The sequence below is a fragment of the Molothrus ater genome, chromosome 9 (assembly GCF_012460135.2).
Source record: "Molothrus ater isolate BHLD 08-10-18 breed brown headed cowbird chromosome 9, BPBGC_Mater_1.1, whole genome shotgun sequence".
NCBI classification, from domain to species: Eukaryota; Metazoa; Chordata; class Aves; order Passeriformes; family Icteridae; genus Molothrus; species Molothrus ater.
This window is the reverse complement of record NC_050486.2, coordinates 12,392,078-12,413,414: the sequence shown is the minus strand read 5'-3', so window position 1 is coordinate 12,413,414 and position 21,337 is coordinate 12,392,078. Positions and strand designations below refer to the sequence as shown.

The window sequence follows — 21,337 nt, the reverse complement described above, 5'->3', positions numbered from 1 at the left end:
CTCCGGGAGCCGCCCGTGCCCCGCGCCGCTGCCCTCACACGGCCGGGGCCCGGCCCCGCGCCCGCCCGGCCGCTGCCGGCTCTCGCTGCAGCCGCGACCCTGGGAACCGAGCGGGCGGGGCTCGGCGGCAGCCGGAGCCTTTGCGGGACGGGACCGCGGCTCCCGGAAGCACCGGGAGCCGGAGCGAGCCGAGCTGGGCCGGCGGTGAGCGGCGAGCGGGGCCGCCGGGCGGGCGCGCAGGTGGGAGAGGAGCCCGGCCGGGCCGCCCCAGCGGAGCGGTGCGGGGCTGGGCGTGAGGGGGAGCCTGAGGGAGGCCTGCGGGGGGGAACCTTTGGGGTTAGTGGATGGGGCGGGGAGCAGGGCTGTGGGAGCAGGCACGGGAGGGAAAGGCTGGGATTGAAGGGACACCGAGAGAAATGGCTGGAAAAGGAGCGGTTTGGGCAAGAGGGAGGAGAGGGTGATGTTGAAGTTGCTGTGGGGAAGCGGCCGTGTGTGAAGTTGGGAAGGGGCAGGATCTGCCCGGAGCTGTGTCAGTGCTGCTGAGGTTGTGACTGCCTTGCTGGTGCTCTGCTGAGGAGATGCTAACTATGCGTGATGTGGTGCTGCATGTAAAGTTCACAGAAATGCACATTTTACAAGTATTTGCATGGTTATCATAATTTTATACCAAGTTTTTGAAATGAGAAGCGCTCTAGTGGTTCAACACTTATGGATTAAGCGGAAACTCAGAGCATAGAGAGATAACAAATGTAATAATGCATATTATGGAATAAACTGAAAGATAAAAGATAAATATCAGAAGGTACCCGAAGTTGTTTCATTTTATTAAATACTATAAACTATGTTTTAAACCAGAGGAAGGAAGACTTGGATTCCAGATAAAATATTTTAAGGTAATGATTGGATGAAGAAGACTGACATAGCTTTGAGCAAAGAGGGGTGTTATTTGGGACATAAAGAAGGTATGCAACAAACCTTTCTAAATCTGAGTAAGCACCACAGTGGGAAGTTTTATTTTTCATTGGGTCTCTACACAGGAGAATTGGTATCTCAGACAACCTTTGCTTTTTAAAGACCTTATGTGCAGAATGACAGAGTGGGTCTTGGAATTAACATTAGGTGATGGACTGCTTTTCTTGAAATCTGTGGGGTTGCTTCTTTCCATAGGCACTGCACTTGACTTACCAGTGTGCTCACCGAATTGAGCTACAGGCTGCAGGGTGAGTTTGAGGGAGGTGACAGTTGTGGAGAAAGTGATTTACAATAATCTCTCCCTTTGGAAACTGTAGTTCATTATTCCCCTGTACATTGTTAGGCATTGTGAGAAGAACTTGTGGTTGAAAATCACAGTTCTGAGCGATAAGTATCTGTTGTTTTGGGATGCATGATGTTCTGGTTGGTAGAAGTAGTATGTGTAGCACAAATACTGGTTTGGGGCAAGACTGGTTCTAGTAAGTATAAATGTGCTTTCTTTAGAGCAATGTATTGTTAGGAGTAACTCTGCCTCCAACAATCCCACAGGCTGCCTACACAGCCTAATTACTTATTCAGGTGATGCTATTGTTTGTAACTAGGAGTAAAAGGCAGGGATCATCTGTGCTAATAACCTGTGGAATTCAAGTCACACGTCCCCTTAAACCGGTTCTGGATTTGGTAGTGTTCAGGGAGCACAACACATACTTATCTTTGGGAAGACTTGCTAGACACAGTTATTCCTCCCAGACTGTTCTTGAACCGCTCGCTGCCTGGGCTTGTTCTTCACTGGTTACTGCAGTTCCCACCATATGGAAGCTCCTGTGCAGGCTATGTGCCTTTGCTGGAGCTCAGGAGGCTGCACAGCTGGATCACATCAATGGAACGTGTCTCTGGAGGGGAGGAGAGATTCTTAACATCTCTACTTCTCAGGATCTGGCATGATAATGTCAGATGGTTAGGAGTTAGGTGTTCAGGACTTTGCCACTGGATTTCTGAATCTTGTCTTACATTTATATCTCTTCAGTGCAGTTCAATTGTCTCATTTTATTTGTAATCACTAGCATGCTGCAATGCCTACAGATTGATTTTCCCTGGAGGATCTAGTTTGTGTTATTCTACTCCAAGTAGGTCACCTTGACTGAGGTGTTTGACACAGTGTTGCCTTGAGCACCCAGACTTGATTTGTAATTCATAAATAGCCTAAGTGTAAGCTGCAGCTGAAGCCCAGCTGGATTCAATGTTCAGTCTTTCAGCACCTTAAATCAAGCTCCTTCACTGGCTTGATACATCTGCAGGAGCTGCATTCTGACACTCCCTTGGTTCATGGCATTGCACTCCTGTGTGCTTGAGGAGGGGTGGGCATTTGAACTGAAACTGAGAACTGAATGGCTCCTTGCTTGCAGAGGCTGAATGTGGCTGCTGGGATCTATCTGTGCTGTGATCTATATAATGAGCACAGTGTATGTACTGTGTGAAAACGAGGCAGCTTGTATCAAATTTCTGTCTTGGCAGGCAGAGTTTGGCTTAATGACTGTTATGTCAATATAAAACTATTGCACTACTGGGCAGAGTTGAAGTCTTCATCTTATAAAAAAGTGCTGGTGTTAACATTTAGCTTAATGAGGGCCTGAAGTTCCAGAATGCAGAATATTTATACTCAATATGTGATTTGTATAACATTCATCTAACCAAATTTTCATCAGCCAAAAAAATATGATCTCTGGATTCTTGGGTCTGGTGTTAAGGATAAGGGTGGTGGGCTTAAAGAGCACTTAGCCACAGATCCCACATTTTAAGATTCACAATGCTTTACTCTTCCTGCCTGATACATAGATTAGAATGCTATTTTTTTTCCCCCACAAAAGAAAGAAACAAATGGAAAACCTTTGGGAGCTCATAAAACAATTCACCTATGTTCCCTTTCTGCTCAGTTTTCTGTCATGTAAGAAAACCTTGCCTGAGTCCCAAGGAATTTATAGCTTTCTCTGAAATGAGACTTTAGTTAATAGTTAATATGGAATTGCATTCCCTTTGTTAAACTTGGCAGTGATGGAATTTCCTGGTTGAATGATATATATGGCCAGTGAATCACTGAATCATCCTCCACTATCTTTGGCAGAAGCCAAGGTTTTGGAGTAAAGATGAGAAGAAATTATTGGTTGATCTTTAACAGTTACCATTTAATGTGTAACTGCTCTGAACCTAGGTGCACTTGCCAGTTTTGAAAACCATCTGCGTGGTTTTAAAATGACCAAGAGTTGTGGTTTGACCCCAGCTGGCAACTAAGCACCACACAGACACTTGCTCACTCCCCCTGGTGGGATGGGGCAGACAATCAGAAAGGTAAAAGTGAGAAAACCTGTGAGTTGAGACGTAGACAGTTCAGTGGGTAAAGCAAAAGCTGCACATGCAAGCAAAGCAATCCAAAGAATTCTTTTACCACATTCCGTGGGAAAGCAGGTGTTGGGCCATCTCCAGGAAAGCAGGGCTCCTGCATGTGAAACAGTGACATGGGAAGACCAACAGCATATTCTGAACCTCATCCCTCCTTTCTTCTCCCAGCTTTATGTACTGAGCATGACTCCATATGGTCTGGGATATATCCCTCTGGTCTCTTGAGGTCAGCTTTCCTGGCTGTGCTCCTCCCAACTTCTTGTGCATTCCCAGCCTCCTCACTGGTGGGGTGGGAGGTAGAAAAGTGTAATTCCTGCTCAACAATAGTGAAAATGTCCCTGTGTTGCCAGCACTTTTCAGCACAAATCCCAAACACATCTCCCTGCCAGCTACTGTGAAGAAAGTGAACTCTACCCCAGCCAACGCCAGCACACGAGATACGGTTGTGCCTAGGGAGCAAGATGACGTTGCAGGAGCAAGGTCCTGCAGTGATCTACTGTGTTCTACTTGATCACCTTGTCTTAAAAATACCATTTGAATGCAGTTATGTTTTTACTTCTTTTCAGTAAAGATTTTTTAATGTAAATTGAGAAATTGGAAATACTGCCTGAAGGAAACTTTCATATGAAAAAAAAACTTTGTTCCTCAGTTTCTGCTCGATGAGTGAGGAACAGACTTTGCTAGAGGATTTTATTTTTACCACACTTCTGAAGAATTGTACAAACTCAAAGAGAAGCACAGTTTTGTTTTTGTTCATAGTGTACTTAGTGCACTTTATGTCTCCAGCAAGAAAAATGAGTAACAAACTGGAAAACAAAAGAAAGAGTAAGGTAAGTTTTAAAATGATGAAGTTATTTGCAGTGATTTAGTGCAAAGTGCCAGGTATTTGGGGAGGAACAGCTGACAATTGTAGATAGCTTATGGGAGGGAACAAATAAGAAACCTGTTCACAGTATGAGGAAAATGGAAAATGTAGTAGTGACATTTTAAAGTGAGATATACAAAATTTTTAGGACATGCATTGCTACAGTTACAGTGACATGACAGATTTAATCTTGTGGTGGTGAGGGGAGAAAGAAATGTATTGTCAAATTTTAGCAGTCCAAATATGGCAGTTAAATTATTTGTGTGTCTGTAAAATCTACTTCAGAATGCAGTTCAGCAGCACTTAACTAGATTTGGAGAGGTCTATGCAGCCTCTGTACCATGGGGAATATTTGTCATAAAATCACAGAATGTTTTGGGTTGGAAGGGACCTTTAAGATCATCTGTTTCTGACTCCTTGCCCTGAGCAGGGACACCTTCCATGAACCATGTGGCTCAAAGCCCATCCAACCTGGCCTTGAACACTTATGGAGTAATGGAGTTTCTCCAGTTCTCTGGGCAGCCTGTTCCTGAATTAGCCCAGCCCACACCCAGGCCCTTGCACTTGGCCTTGCTGAATTTCATGAGGTTCCTTTCTTCCATTTATTTCTATACTTAAAGTATAGGTTGTATTTTACACCACTTCTGATAAATACAAAGCTATATTCGCTCAAAAAAAAAAAAATATTTGTGGACTAGAAGTTTCTCTGAGGAATGTAGTTGTGTTGCAGAAAATGACATGTTACTTGTGTGTTAACCAGCACAGGGAAGAGGGCAATGCGTGTAGAAAGTAAGTAAAGCATAGAATGAAGTTTTATAGTTTTTTAGGTTCTGTGAGTTCTCTCTCTTACTCCACCTTCCAGTTGGGCTTTTCCTTTGTTGACAGCTTATTGTATTTGTGTACGTGTGGCATCAGCACTAGGTTCATATTTCACTGGAGAAATATGAGAACACCATCCTGTTTCTTTAATCTCTTATCCTAACTTCAAAGCAAATGCTCAGGAAGTGTGTCCGTACATGTACCACTGGAATGACACAGAAGCAGATTCAATCAGTGTTTATTTTCCAGCAGAACCCATATGGAGAATTTGGTGTAGTAGCACAGAAAATTTAAACTTTGCCTTTGGCAGTTTTGAGAGGCTGGTTGTCTACTTCTGTGTTGGGCTTTGCATTTTAACTGATACACAAATGCCTTTTGTTGGTTGAGCAATGTTAAACTGATTAGTCATAAAATTGAATAAGACCTAAGAAAAATAACTCCTGTAACTTGGCTTTTTTACTCTAAAAAACTGTCAGCAGTAAAAACATTTCACAGCTAGGCTGGAAGGAATTTAATTCATGTAATGACATCACTGTGAAGATTTGGAGCATGATACTAGTTAGTTTATTTTTCTTTTTTTAAATTAAACTTTACTTGTGATGGGGTATGGAGGAGTAAAGAAATAGTTGCCAGTAGAGGTTATTTTTGTGAAATCTTTTGGTGAATTTAACTTACTTTTTTGTGAGACTTGCTGGAATTTACTGTTAATTTTTTTCTTGACTTTCATCTACTTCTTCAGATAATGTTGGGTGCTTGGAGTTTTTCCTATAAGTTTCTCTGATACTCCCTGTAATTCTGAGTCCTTCTACAAAGTTAAGAATAGAATCAGTTCATAAACTAATCCTTAATTTTGCACAGGATTTTGCAACAGTAGATACTTCTACAGCTGAAAACTTTAGAAGTTTATACCATCAGATCTTTAAAAGACAAAATCTTAAGGTTAAGAAAAGTCCCATAATCTTATTGCTCTGTAGGAAACACTGATTAGTACCAAGGAGTTTTGGTGTGCCGTTCATTAAATCAAATTGATTAGGGCCTAATTTCATCTGCAAATGTTAGAATTTACCAGTATTTGAGGAGGGAAAGTGTAGGGATGAAATAAAAATAAAACGTAAAATATTAAGTTTTAGCCTGAGTTGGAGGTATTACAAAGGGAGATGAAAATCTGCAAGTCAGAAATGTATTCAGTTTTGAATTAATATTATGAGTTGGAAATATGTGATTTTCCTCTTCAAAAAATCTGCTTCTTTTGAAGAGTTATTCTTCAGACTTTGGGCAGTATGGTACTTTGAGCTGAAAGTATTACTTCCTGTATAGATTGCTTCGCTTTGGTTTGTGTTCTGAGAACATTTCAGCATCCTTCTCCTTTTTACTTTCAAGGAGAACAGCTCTTCACATAGAATCCAAATTTTATGCAGCTGTGAGTACTGAATCCAAATGTTCCGTGGCTGTAAATGCCACCTTGGCTTCCTGTGGATTGGCTCCTGTGTGGGCTGCCTTCCTTCCTTGTGGCTGCAGGGTGTGTCCCTGGCACACCTAAGAAATGACGCAGAAGGAACTGATTTTTTTAACGTAGACTAACAGAAGAGAAAGTACCGAGCCCAGTCCCTGAGATGAGTTGTTTAGTATCATAGTCAGGGAACTGCAGGTCCTTAGCCCATCCCAGTGTAAGGTACAGTTCAGAAGACAGAGTTCATGTCACCACTCAACTTCCAGTCTTTGAATGAGCAAACCTAAATCTGAGTTTTCAAACAGATTTATCCTGCAGAGTACCGAGCAGTGCATCCAAAACCAGTGAGAAACCTGAGATGTAACTGTACAGGAAATGCAGTGGGAACTTTGATATCTTTGTTGGTTTAAGACAATCAGATGTGGGCTGTTACTGAGGGCAATAGTTCATTTGTTCTGTGACTGCACAGGCTGCTGCTGTGAGGGTAGCAGGAGCTCATGGCTACAAGTGAGCTCTTACACCTCTGATAGTCACCTGTAAATCTAAAGGTGCTATGAGACTGCAGTTGAAGACTGCCCAACTCTTTAAAGTTCAATATCTTGCTCCTTTTGTGGATTGTTCACAGTTTGCAGGAGAGGTCTGTGAGCTGATAAGCTTCTCTTTTAAAAGAGAAGGGACCAGGAGAGCTGATGAGGTGTTCTGTGTGCTTAGGAGTGATTATATTATTGGCATCTGTACATTTCAGAACTCTAGTTCCTGCTCAGTGAACCAGCTTGTAAGTACAGCATGAAACTTCACACACTTGCTGTCTACAAGCCTGTCTTGCTGACCACTGATAGGACAACTTTTAAAAAATACCCTTATTTCAGCTATCATGCTGGACACTTAGGTTCCCTTCTATGTGCACTTTTGGAACTCTGAAATGCATTAGTGATTTCCTTGCATTAGCAGGAAATATTTCCTGCCTTCTTGAGATACATTGTTTGGGGAAAGTTCCCTTTTTCTATCATGACTTCAGAGGAAGAGAAGACAGAAGTTAAATATAATGATGTGGTATGGATTCTTTATGGCTTTGTTTATGGGTTTATCAAAGTGTTGTGCTTGTTGGTGTATTTTCATGCTGAATGCTCTGGTACTTGCTCATTAGCATACTTGTGATTTACTTTTAAAATTACATTTTAAGCTGCTTCATAAATAGATGGTTGTATTTTACAAAGAAATTAATGTGAACATTATTTTTAATACTACTGTCTGTTTTGAAGGTCACAGAATTGATATCTAATGATTTTTAACATTTGTAAAACCCTTTGTCATTTCACAGGCTGACAGAATGCAGAAATTTGGGTTCGAGTCAGGAGGGATATGTGTGTTCAGAAGCATTTTGAAACTAAAACCAAACAAACAAAAACAACCAAAAACAAGTTTAAAAACCTACAACTTAAAGTTCTAAGGACTTATCTGTATGTGTGCTTTCATGAAATTTTTGTCTTAACAATATATTGCTTTTTATTTCCAGTTTTTCAGGTTTGAATACTAAAAAATGAGATAGATGGGAACAGTGAAAGAAATTGTTTGTTCAAGTTGGCTCACATAAATGTCAGTTTTCTCTAGTATCACAGGCAAGCCTTTTAGTGACATTCAGTTCTGTATCTTCTCTCAGTAGGCTTTTTTTTTCTTTACCTTTTTTCCCTCTGTCTGTGTTGCTGGTACCTCTCCAGAAAGCATGGTCTCTGAATGTGCATGTCACTTCTTCATCACTTTGCAGGAACCATTCTTTTTCTCCTACTTGTTCTCAACTGTAGCAAATTTATTCTTCAGTCGTTGTTCTTCAACTAACAGATCATCTCAGTTTTGTTGTTTAGGATGCGTAATTCCACAGTTAACACCCTCATGTAATGGATTATTTCACCAGAACCAGTGGAAAACAGCAGATCTTGAGTATTGTCTGCAGCTTTCTTCTCCTTGATAGTTTATATTTCTGTTTGATTCATATTGCTCCCGTGCAGTTGCATCTTTAGTATTTGTTTCTTCAGAAGTTAAATGAGATTGTAGTTCATGCAAAAGTATCTCTTATTAAAATTCCTTAATGAAACCTTGTGTGTTTCTTCCTTAGTTTCAGCATCCTGGCATCTTTTTCTTCCTTATTTGCCAGTATGCTTTTACAAATATTTTTACAAAGGTATGATTTTTTAAGACGAATAATTTTATTGCATAGGATACAAATGTGTGCTTCATATCTTTGTGGCTGTTGATAATTCACTCCTGTTTGCAGGTTACTACAGTGTCTTTTAAGTGTCAGTGTTGTACAGGTAAAAATTTGACTTTGAATATTTGACTGGAGAAAATCTATAAATGCTTAGAGACAAGATAAGGACAAATCAGAAATATTTGAAGAGTTTAGCTCTCCAAATGTCTACAAAACCAGCAATGAAATGCATCTTGAGCTAGAGAAATGCAGTTAGCAAGAAACTGCTTCAGTTCTATCCATAAATACTTGGAGGCACCAGCACATCCTTGAGCAGTGTGGACAAAGCTGTGTAGTTAATGAGTCAGAAGTTGGGTGCCTGCAGGTGTAAAACACGAGGACAGCTCTGCCATATGCATCCAGCAGCTGGGCTGTGTCTTGACTTCTGAAATTGAGAACAACATGCATTGTCTTGGCTTGTTACTCTTCTTTTGCTTGTAAACATAGTTGTAAACTTCTAGCTATTGATTTGATTTAACTTTGACATTATTAAATTGGCTCTGTTTTTGAGTAAGTGGGCAATGAAGGGAGTAGAAGATAATCTTTTATAGAAAGCATTAGTTTCTGTGTATGAAAGTTCTTTATATGAAGCATAGCAAAATTTATGTGATAGTCTGAGTAGCAGCAAGCTTTTTTAAAATCACCTTGTCATATATTGTGCTTGCAAAATGAAAAATACTGTCTCAGTCTTCTGCAATAAGTTAATCCTTTAAACTGGTGACAAATTGCAAAGAAAACAGCATCAATGTGGTAGAGATGAGGATGGTACAGCTGTACCAACATGAAGTTTGTGGTAGTCAGCACAGCCTGAGAAAGCAGTTGCAGTCACCTAGTCATCTATATTCAATGAATTCTTTTCTGGGCAGGATAATCAGCAGGACAGGTTTAGTGCTGCCTCCCCTAAAGCTTCTCTATCCCATGTCTTCCTCTCCAACTCTGCTTTCCCTCAACTCTCCTTTCCCTTCACTGCCAGGCATACCTCTCATTCTCATTTAAAGCAGCCCAACCCTCACCCTTCTTTTGCTGGGACAGTGCCACCTGGCAAGGCAGAGGCTGCAACCTGACAGCCTTGGGAGAGCTGGAAGAGTGGGAAAATCTCTTCAGTCTGGGAACAGCTCACTGCAGCAGGAGCACTGGGCATTCTGCTGTACCCCAGCAAAAAACACCTTCACCTTGAAAGTACCCTCTGAGCCTTCACCTACATAAACAAACCAGTGATTCCCAATATCTGCAATATGACCTTTGGATTTGTTTCTTTTTTTCTGTTTCAGAAAGGAAAAGGTCAAGAAATGTCTGCCAATTTAAAGTACCTTTCCTTGGGCATCCTGGTTTTTCAGACCACAAGTTTAGTGTTGACCATGCGCTATTCTCGGACACTGAAAGAAGAAGGACCTCGTTACTTATCCTCTACTGCAGTAGTTATTGCTGAACTTCTGAAGATTTTGGCCTGTGTTGTATTAGTCTACAAAGACAGCAGTATGTGTCAAATTTTGCACCAAGTAATTTTCCTAATCAATATGCTGTATTGTAGTGGCAACTGCAAAGCAGCCATGTGAGTACAGGCATACAACAAAGCATTTCCCTTCTCCTTGTGTAAGAAATAGTCTTGGAAAGACAATAATCATACTGCATATTTACTTGAGTGAATGGATACTGAAGAGGGCAGGAATGAATTTTATGTTAACATCTCAAAGTTTGTGTTTTCTCAGGCATTTTAAGAAATCTGTATGTAGAAGTAGGAAAAAATGAAAAGCTTTAAGTGTGTCCAAAGGATGAATGATAATTTAGAAACTGGTGATAAACAGCAGATACAGAAGGGAAGAAGCAATTTTATTGTTACAGGAAGAATCATAGTTTAAAGCTAAAAAAGAGAAAACTATATTCACATTTACTCTAGTTTTTATTTTGTATATTTAAAACTGGATTTATCTGGTTTCTGTTTGATTTGCAACAGCTTAAAAATGTCATTGTCTATTCATAAATATTGATGACTCTGTAGGATTCTAAATGTGCACTTTTTAGGTGGTACTCTTTGATATATTATCTTAAGTGATTGATAGAGTTTCAATAAGTTTAACTCAAAGTATTTTGAATAATTGTTTTCATTCTGATATTCCAGGCTGCAGGAAGACACTTGCAGCCATATTTCCATAAGGAAATATACAAAGCCTGTGAAAGTGAGACAAACATAGATGGTATTTTCAGGTCTTGGTGTAGTGATAGCTATAAAAAGGGGCAACAGTTTAAGAACAGAACATTGCTGTTTCTCTTTTTTCCACTCCTTTCCTTTTAGTGAATGTCTATTTCTTTTACTGTTTCTTTGGTAGAATGCAATTTACGGACTCTGAACAGAGTGCTACGTGATGAAATCCTTAACAAACCCATGGAAACCCTTAAACTTGCTATTCCTTCAGGAATTTACACTCTTCAGAACAACTTGCTGTATGTTGCATTGTCAAACCTAGATGCAGCCACATACCAGGTATTGCATATTTGGAATTCTCTGTAATTAAAAAAAAAAACAACAAAACAACAAACAAAAAAGGCATTAATTGTGGCATAGTAGCAGTAACTGTTCTGGTTCTTCTAGGTTACATATCAACTGAAAATTCTCACCACAGCATTGTTTTCTGTGTCCATGTTGAGCAAGAAACTGGGTGTATACCAGTGGCTGTCACTAGTAATATTGATGACGGGAGTGGCATTTGTGCAGGTAAATATTTGCAGGTGATTTGTGGGATTTTAATGTGTTTATTCAAGAAGCATGGATTTCTATACTGATTATCCAGCTTTCTGATTCTACCAGCTGCACACGAGCCCCAGAGTATAGTCAGGAGGTACGAATCACAACTGGCCAGGTCTGGAGGACACCAGAAATGGCTCAAAGGCAGAAGATAACACCTCTTTTGCAACCCAGTGCTCTACTACAGAATGTGACAGGGCCTCTGGAGCAACCTGCAAGTAATAATGATAGCAATTTTATTAGCACAGGAATTCAGGCATTAGGAATTCAGAGATCTTCTCTGCCAGTACAGGCTGTGTTCACTTTGTCATATGGATTCAGCATGGCAAACTTACTTTGGACTAATTTAAAAAATCTAAATTGGCCTCAGTTCTCAATAGTGCAGGTATCAGAGTTGATAGTTTTCAGAGGGCAGGATCATAGGATAAGAGACTATTCTAAGAATTTTTAGCAGATTTTAGTATACCTGGAAATCTTTCACTTTAACATTTAAGAATTTGGAAAAAGATACGGTGATTAAATTCAATAATGAAAAATTAGAACAAAATACTCTGGCAATATTTAACAGACTCCTCAGAAAGTTTTTGTCCATGGCATTGCATTTTATTCAGTTAGCCTTAGACACATTGCAAGATTTAACTGGTCTGCACAATCACCAAAGAGGGGCACATGAAAAACACAATTCATCCTACCTTAAAGACAATTGGTGTAAGTAGTTTCCTAACTGTGCTTATATTTGTAAGGTAAACAACTGTTGGGTGTCACAAATTGGTGACAGAGAAATGACCATGATAAGTCATACTGGGATTCATAAACAGTTCTTGCTTATAAAACATAAATCCTGCAGCTCTTTAAATTGATGAGTATTCTCCCAGTTCAGGCACAATTTTACTCCTTACATATACATAGGAAAATAATTACAGCTTTGCAGTCCTTTAAAAGTATTTATAGTGCAAAATACAAAATTTTTCAAGTATGTGATTGTCTGTATTTAGTAACTGTTACTGTTGGTGGAAAACAAATTTGCATTTTGTAGATTCTCATGACTTGATTTCATCAGTGAGTTTTATGTAATTGTTTTTACATCCAGTGGCCTTCAGACTCTCAAGCAACACCTGCTAAGGAGCACTCAGCAGGATCACAGTTTGTAGGCCTGATTGCAGTTCTCATAGCGTGCTTTTCTAGTGGATTTGCTGGAGTTTATTTTGAGAAAATTTTAAAGGAAACTAAGCAGTCTGTGTGGATCAGAAACATTCAGCTTGGTAAGTTTAATTTTAATCATCTGTTAGAGATACTGCATTCTGAAGCATTAAGACAATTGTGCAAAATAAATGTATAAATAAAAAATACCACAAACATGTTAGTATGCTACATATAAGTTATTTTAAAACCAAAATTCAAACTCTGCTAGAGGGAATTATAGCCATTTCTTTCTGATTTCAGTCTAGTTCTTGATTTACTTTGTTAATAGAGTAATTGTACATTTGTGCAGAAACTGCTAATTGAATTCTTTTTTACTATTTTTTAGAGAATGTAGGAATATTAAAACAAATTACATTTCCATGTCAGTGTTTTGAGATGTTTTAAAATTAATGTATTTTTTTCTCTCATGCCTGGGTAGGCAGCTTTTTGTATTAAAAGTGCAAGCTATAAAATCTGCTTTGTTTGTGAACAAAGTGGAGGTAATTATTTACTGTTATTTCAATACCAAAGGTCAGTTTCTTTTGTGTGCATAATCATTGAGGAGAGGCATATGGAAAAGACCAGTTCATCTTAACTATTTGTACAGCTGTACCTACAGTGCACCTATCAGTGTGTATCACATTATATTCACATCACCTATATTAACATATATTAACCACTCTAGTCTTCACCTGTAGGCAAAAACTATTTATGGCATATTTGAATGAGTGCACTGAGCAGAATTTGACCTTCCCATTGCCTTAGGATGGACTGGGGATCAAATCCACAGTGTAAAGTTAAGTCATGAGATGATTCAGTGGATCAGAGCTGTGTGGAGAGTGGTAGAATGTAGCACAGTACTATAAGAACAGGAGATGGTGTGGCTTCTTTTGTAATTAGTTAGTTGGTCAATAAGCCATCTTTTTTTCCTTTATTTTCTTACCACTGTATTTTAATTATAAATGGTTTCAGTTAAAATAGCAGAAGTTAATTTTGAATGCATTAAAACATTTTTACATCACCATAAGTGTTAGCCAGACATTCATAAGCAAGAGCTCTGAAGTAGAGTTTTTCTTAAAACACAAGCTAAAAACCTGCATGTCCAACCAGGTTTTCATTTTCGTATCCATAGAGAATTATGAAAACTGTTGAAAATAATGGGAAAATAAATTAAAATTGTTTTAAAAATCAGTTTTTAGTGCACATCAATACTATAATAAGGATGTATGAACACGTTATTGTATTTCTTTATCTTAACAGATTAATTGGCAATTACAAGTAAATGGTTTAATGTGAATGATAACTATGTTTTTAGATTTGCCTACAAAAGAATTATTTCTTGTCAAACAGAAGGTGTTATTTTGTTCAAAACAATTCTGGCTTTTTCAGATGCTGAGAAATATGATGAAAATCACCTTTTCACAGAGAAGGAATAGAAAAACTGTTGCCCCTATCATGCTCAGGACTATAGCAGACATAATCACAGAGTAGCTGCTTACAGGCTCGAGGAATTAGGAAAAGCTTCCCATTTGATAGAAGAACAATGGACTCACCAAATTAAAAACTCCACAGTCTCACCTCAGATTCAGCTTTTGACATTAAGTCTCTACTAGTAAAAATTCATTGTGTTTGAGACTGGCTCAGGAGAATCCTATTTCAAAGATCTTGTCTGAATTGGCAAACTGCTAATTGCTGCTCCTGCTGTGCCAGAGAGCTTCTATTCCACTGAGTGTTTTCCCTGTTTTTCTCTCCAGGTTATATAGGGTGACTTCAGCCTTCAATCATGACTAGTTTCAGGAAAACTGAAATTGCATTTAATTAAATTGCATTTAATTTTTGTTTATGGCATATAGCAAAATTCCTATATTTTGAGATATATATATATATATCAAAATATAGGAATTTTGCTATATGCCATAAACAAAAATCTCTCCATTCCAGTAGAAAGCAATGGAAGATAAGTATATAAGGATTTCTTTATGGAAACAATCAAAACTTGTTTCAAATGTGGAGAATAGCTTTTAAAAGAGAACAGCAAACTGATTGCATTTGGATGTGATGCTATTGCAAGTGACAGTCCAATTTTAAAATCAGAAATGCATGAGCAGCCTTTAAGGACAAGGAACCTGTTTGCATGTTTTTCACCTGAAGCTTTTAAACCAATCTTGTACTTTCAGGGTTTTTTGGTAGCATATTTGGACTGATGGGTGTTTACATTTATGATGGAGAACAACTGTCAAAGAATGGATTTTTTCAAGGATACAATAAACTTACTTGGGTGGTGGTTGTGCTACAGGTGAGACCTCGTGTTGCATGTTTCTGTGAAGGCACTCAGAGATTTACTCTTCTATAAATAACTGGGGAAACTAATGGGTGTCCTTGAAGGTGCTGAGAATTCTACAGTTGAAAGTCTGATTTATCATTATTCTCATACTCTGAATGAAAATCTGGAAAGTATATAGCAAGTATGTGATTAAGTATTGTGCAAATTAAAAGCATGTAAGCATTATTTATTTTGTGATGTTTAAATTTATCTCTCTATATGCCCTTCCTCATGTGACTAAAAATGTACAGTACAAGCATTTCCACTCATTTAATGGTGGTAATGTGATCAACAATTTCTTTAATGGGGAAAGAACTACTCCTCCAATATTTATTGTGAACTGTACATATTCCTAATATAAAATAAATGTATTGCTCCTCAACACAGACAAAAGCTTTTCCTAAAGTGGGTGCATGGTGTCAAAACAGATGCTCTCAGTCAAATTATCAGTTTGTGAATCCAAACCTTGCTATTTTTCCAGGCACTTGGAGGGTTGGTGATTGCTGCTGTTATAAAATATGCCGACAACATTTTAAAGGGATTTGCAACTTCTCTCTCCATTATACTGTCAACATTGATCTCCTATTTCTGGCTGCAAGATTTTGTCCCTACAAGGTAAGAATTATTTTCCATGTTTACTGAAAAAAAATAGTTGAAAACTTACTGCTTACCAGATAAAACTGCGAAAATAAATAAAAAACAAATCCCATCCAAGCCCGCACTTCCGAATGTCTAGGTCCGGCTTGCACATCAAGGTTTAGCCTCATCCCGTAGCTAACAGGGAGTTTCTCAGGCGGGTGAGGAGCCGCTGGCTCGGGGTCCCGCGGCTCGGGGCCGCGCTCCCTGCGGCTGCTGCCGCTGCCCGGGGCCGCTCTTCGGGCCGGGCGCGCCCCCTGCGGCCCCGCGCGGGCACCGCGCCCCTGGCGCTGCGGGCCCGGGACCAGGGACTGCGCCCGCTCCGTGTCCCGCACTGCGGGCCCGGGACCAGGGACTGCCGCTGCTCCGTGTCTCGCAGTGCGGGCCCGGGAACAGGGACTGCGCCCGCTCCGTGTCCCGCACTGCGGGCCCGGGACCAGGGACTGCCGCTGCTCCGTGTCTCGCAGTGCGGGGCCCGGGACCAGGGACTGCCGCTGCTCCGTGTCCCGCACTGCGGGGCCCGGGACCAGGGACTGCCGCTGCTCCGTGTCCCGCACTGCGGGCCCGGGACCAGGGACTGCCGCTGCTCCGTGTCCCGCACTGCGGGCCCGGGACCAGGGACTGCCGCTGCTCCGTGTCCCGCACTGCGGGCCCGGGACCAGGGACTGCCGCTGCTCCGTGTCCCGCACTGCGGGCCCGGGACCAGGGACTGCCGCTGCTCCGTGTCCCGCACTGCGGGCCCGGGACCAGGGACTGCCGCTGCTCCGTGTCCCGCACTGCGGGGCTGGGACCAGGGACTGCCGCTGCTCCGTGTCCCGCACTGCGGGCCCGGGACCAGGGACTGCGCCCGCTCCGTGTCTCGCACTGCGGGCCCGGGACCAGGGACTGCCGCTGCTCTGTGTCCCGCACTGCGGGGCTGGAACCAGGGACTGCGCCCGCTCCGTGTCTCTCAGTGCGGGGCCCGGCACAGGGGCATCGCCTCTGTGCTGCCTTTCATCGCCCGCAGCACAGGTTCTAACACAGGTGACTGCAGTCACGCTGCAGCACTGAGTTGCACAAGGGCACCCAGAAGCCCAAAGGCAGAGCTGTTTCCAAAGGCAATGCTACATTTTGTAGTGAGAACAGCCAAGAAAGAAAAGGAAGTCCTTGCTCCATTCTTCTAGGCCCTGTACAGTGTCCTGATGCTTTGGGGATCAGACTGTGGTGGCTCTGTGTGCCACAGGCTTTGTACATGGGTAGGTTGAGAACACTGCTTGTCTTGGCAGTGCATGTTCCTGTATGGAGTGTAGAATTAATAATCCCACTTCCAGGTGTAGGAATAGGATTTTACTTATGACTGACCAACACTCCTTGCATATCTTACATGTACTCATAACACAAAAATATTTTGAATAATATTTATGACTTTTGTATCTGGTACAAAGAAACATATTTTTATCTAAAAATATATATTTGCAATACTGTGGTCCCTTTTATCCTTACCCATTCTGTGATTCCGTATTATCAGGACTTAAGCATTCAAAAAAAGGAAATTGAATAGTTGTTTAGTCTTAAAAAGTGGAAGACATTGAACTTAAATTATAAGTAGGTTATACTTGTCCCATTAAAACAAATGTAGAAAGTGCTTTAAGAATTTCTGTGTACTCAAATGGAAAATTAATAAGTAACTTAACAGCTTCTGCAAACATGTTGAAAATTAAATACAGCCAAGTAGTAGTATGTAGAACTTGAGGCGATCCCATTTAATAAAACTTGACTAACTTGAGTTAATCAAACTTAATCTTTAGTCCCTTGCTTATGCTAACAATGCATTTAAACTGAAACTGTGTAATTGTTTCTGTCACATCAACAGTTTTGAAAGGGTAATCGATGTAAAGTACTTAAATGCTTGAATGTGTTGCAAGGGGCCATGTCCCAAAACAGGTGAAATGTATTCTCTGAAGGATTATCATATCATATGCCACACTTTTTTAGCATTTGCTTCAGAAGATGAAATTGTTGATGATGTCATGTCTGTGATGAGATTCTTATCTAAAATATATACTGATTGTGTGGTGGCTTCGGTTATTTTGTATCAGACTTTAACTCTCAAAAAAACTTGAAAGACCAAAATATCACAATAGAAAAGATGCCTTTATTGTGTTTTCATAAGACAGATCTTTCTGTATCTGACAAAAATTTGATTATACTGACTTGCAAACTGGTTCTTGGGCAGCAGTAATTTATTTTGACACAAGCTTTGGACTTCAAAGCAAACACAGCTCCAACAACATGATGTATGTAGTATAAGAATGGGTGGGTAACCACAGAAGCTGCTTTTCTTCAGCTCCTGATTCCATTTTGCATAAATCTTTAGGTAAAAGTTTAAGGAAAAAAGGATTGATCTGATTGCTTTTGGAAATTCCATGAAAGTGTAAGTTTAATTTTCAGAATATGTTAGTATAATGATACATTAATTTGTAGTTACAAGTTTCTTACCTCAACAACTTTCTGCATCCCTCTAAAAGAAATACATACAAATTATTTTGCTCTTTATTAAGTGGACAAATATAATTTATCTTTCTGTTTTCCTCATGGAAAAATGTCCGTTCTTTTGATTGTATTGCATAAATAAATTTGCATCAACTAAAACAAACTTTTTTTTTCATCCCTGTTCTATTCAGTGTCTTTTTCCTCGGAGCCATCCTTGTAATAGCAGCTACTTTTCTATATGGTTATGATCCCAAACCTGCAGGAAATCCCATTAAGGCATAGCAGACTTCCTCATCAGCCTGCTTCTCGAGATCATGCCCTGGGGGCCTTGCTAGCACTGGCATGTGGGAAGTGTCACTGTGCACTGCAAGGGAAGGATGACTGCCCTGCATATATTGAAGAAATGCTGAAGAGTAGTTCTGAACAGCCAGAGGGGTTACAGGTGGAGGGTGATGCTGTCTGCAACTGATGGGGGGGGAAATGTCAGGGGAATGCCCAGTGCAACTTGCTAATAAAAACTTGAAAGGAACCAAAAGTTTCCAAGAAACTACAATTAGGAATGTTTACAGCTTTGACTGAAATTGCATCACAAGAATTACTGTATTGACTGCTGCAGAAATATGTCCTATGCACTCTTTGAAAGAGCACACAACATTGTCAGATTGTATGTTTTTGCTATTCAATTCTATTTAATCTTAGTAAATATGTTTTTAACTGTTTGTCTATTTCCATGAAATGAGCAAAAAGTCATAGTTCTAAAGTGATGGTTCTAATTAGGTACTCCTTATTAAAACTGAAAATTTAAGTATGACTGAAAGACACTTTCACAATATAAAATATTTTTATATTTTTAGAAGGCTGATTTAATAACAGAAATCTGTTATTAAATAGTATTTTAATTCTGTTGCTTTTATAAAACTGTTGTAAGAATGTTAACATTCTCACTGAAACACAAAGGGAGGAATACTCCAGCCTTCATCAGCCTGTAGTGTTGGAGCAGATGAAATAACTCTGGGAATACGGGCTGGAGGTTACTGTGCTAACCTGGGAGCAGCAGTAGGGTTGTGATGGCTGCTTGCTCAGATGTGATGTTCATTCTTTTTTTTTTTACTGATCATAAATCAACTTTTTGGTAGAACCTTAAAAGTAGTTTTTGTGCTTTAAATAGCCTCTGAAGATTTTTTTTAAACCATGATTTCAAAAAACAAAGAGCTCATAATAAGCATTTTAAAGGCATTATCATTGTCTGTAACAGCTCCATCTGGAGATATTATGGTATGGCATCTGTATACTGTACTGTACTTTATTACAGAGGTGTTTTTTAAACAAGTGTTGTTTACTCATGAACTCTTCCAGGCTTTTCTGTATATTTCTATGTAATGGTTTAATTAGAGTTTTGGTGGGGTTTTTTAAATTATTATTATTATGTTCTGAGAGTCCTTGAGCCAACAGACCAAATGGGCTCTCTGGACCTATTTGTTCTAGTAGTGGAATTACTTTAATAGGAAATATAATTAAAAAGCAATTAATTGTGCAATAGGTAAATATAAAAGCATGCTGTTATTCTGTTTAAAGCAAAAAAAAAAAAAACTACACAAAGAAACCTTGCTGCAATTAGATTAATTAGACTGTTATGAACACTTGAAGTATCTGCATATAGTCAGAAACACTAAAAAAATCTGGAACTAATAAACAAAAAAAACTGTCTTAAAAATCATTGGTTTTCAGGTTCACAATGGATGTTAATGTCGAGTGACTCATGTGACACCTGTGATGGTGCATTTATATAAAAGCATTTTGGGAGTCCCTTACCAGTAGAATAGCAAGTGGTAAAAATGTCTTTATTCCTTTGTTCCTTGCTGCCACCCCCTCCATGCTCTTTCTCACATCTGTCTTGTACTTAAGAAAATTTGTAATAGAAAGGTGTTTTAAAATGTTTACCGAAGTACCTCATCTGATTGACAAGGAGATTCTGTAGGAGTGCTCTGAGTTGTCTTAGTGAAGTATTGTAAATGGGAAAGGAAGAATTCCAATTATGTTAGTCAAGTAAAAATGGTTTCTTTCTTCTGTTGGCAATTACTTGTTTTATCAACATTTTGTTTGTTTGTCTTATCAGAGCAAGACATTAAAGAAATATCAGAGCTCTGCCTAGGGCTTGTTAAGCTTTGTGAACTGTGAATCTGTCCCAGCATGTTGTAATTGCAGTAGCTTTGCTACTTGGCAATCAAAGCTATCTAAGTGGGCATTCTGTGTTAATACGAAATCTTTTACACGCGACATTCAATGTGGCACAATCTTTGAAAAGTCACATTTAGCCATTTCCCCCTGCGGTGCAGCCTGAGGTAAGATGTGTGTGTAGAGCAGCAGCTCACGGTGGCGCCAAGCATAGAATGGGACCTGCACAGCTCTGAAATGAGGTGGGAAGTGGTGGTGGTAATCTCTCATCTGGAGTTTGGCCCTACGCAGTGATACTTTTGATTTTGTGAATCACAGTAGCAGGAGTGTTCGAGTGATATAATTGGTTACTTTCTTAAGAAAAGTCTCCAAAAAACATAAAAAGCAGGTTGAGAACACTTAAAGCCGGTTGTACTGGAAGGGACCAGAAAAGCCAAATAATTACCATGTGGCTGGAGCTCTGTGACATGTAGCCTGGTTTTAATATTTCTGGTACACCTGTCAATATTTGCCAGGATGTTTAAAGGAAGGACCAGGCATATGTCCTGGTCTTTCCTTTTCCCTCTTTGCTTTGGAATAGAATGCCATGCAGCTTTGGAAAACTGCCTGCTGTACTAAGGAACAGTAGCTCCTTTCTGTAAAGGAACAGTAGCTCCTCTCTGTAAATCAATGACTTCCATGCTTTCACTTGACGGCCCAATTCTGTTTTCCAGCAGAAGGATAGATCTCCTCACAGACTTGTTGCTGAAAAGGAAAAGTGAATTTGCATTTTTAGCTGTGTTTCCTCACAGAGAGGAAAGGCTCTTCTCTGAGGTGTGACTCTGGACAAGGGGAGGCAGCACTTGCTTTGTGAGAAGAGAAAGGATTTCAGGAGGGCTCACTGATTTCTGTAACCTTTGTATCGGGAAGCATGTGCACATTTTCTCACTGAGATACTTCTGTATTTGGATCTTTATTTTTTTAAAGTAGCTTTAAGTCTATAACTCATTAACTAACCAAAGAGGAATAGCTAGCACAGAGTTTTGGGAGGTAGTGGATAATGTGCTTTGAGTTTGCCT

The 21,337-nt window shown here is 39.9% G+C and overlaps 1 protein-coding gene across 2 annotated transcripts; it reads left to right on the top strand.

The window, feature by feature from the left end:
• The first annotated feature begins 125 nt into the window (after window positions 1-125).
• On the top strand, window positions 126-20,266 carry SLC35A3 (solute carrier family 35 member A3). Of its 2 annotated transcripts, none has more exons than XM_036388221.2 (8): window positions 126-204; window positions 10,020-10,224; window positions 11,076-11,230; window positions 11,339-11,461; window positions 12,582-12,753; window positions 14,851-14,969; window positions 15,478-15,611; window positions 18,296-20,266. In XM_036388221.2, exons 2-8 carry the CDS (start codon window positions 10,038-10,040, stop codon window positions 18,384-18,386), a joined length of 981 nt encoding a protein of 326 aa, XP_036244114.1. In that variant the 5' UTR covers window positions 126-204; window positions 10,020-10,037; the 3' UTR covers window positions 18,387-20,266. The 2 variants fall into 2 exon arrangements, with proteins under 2 accessions (XP_036244114.1, XP_036244113.1); XM_036388220.2 differs by having other exon boundaries at window positions 170-240.
• The last annotated feature ends 1,071 nt before the right edge of the window (window positions 20,267-21,337 follow it).

Excerpts from the sequence above, each read along its gene's own strand:
- SLC35A3 (XM_036388221.2), top strand. The coding sequence starts at position 10,038 with ATGTCTGCCAATTTAAAGTACCTTTCCTTGGGCATCCTGGTTTTTCAG. Across the intron at positions 10,225-11,075 it reads ATTAGTCTACAAAGACAGCA|AATGCAATTTACGGACTCTG; the intron begins GTATGTGTCAAA and ends TTTCTTTGGTAG. Across the intron at positions 14,970-15,477 it reads GGGTGGTGGTTGTGCTACAG|GCACTTGGAGGGTTGGTGAT; the intron begins GTGAGACCTCGT and ends CTATTTTTCCAG.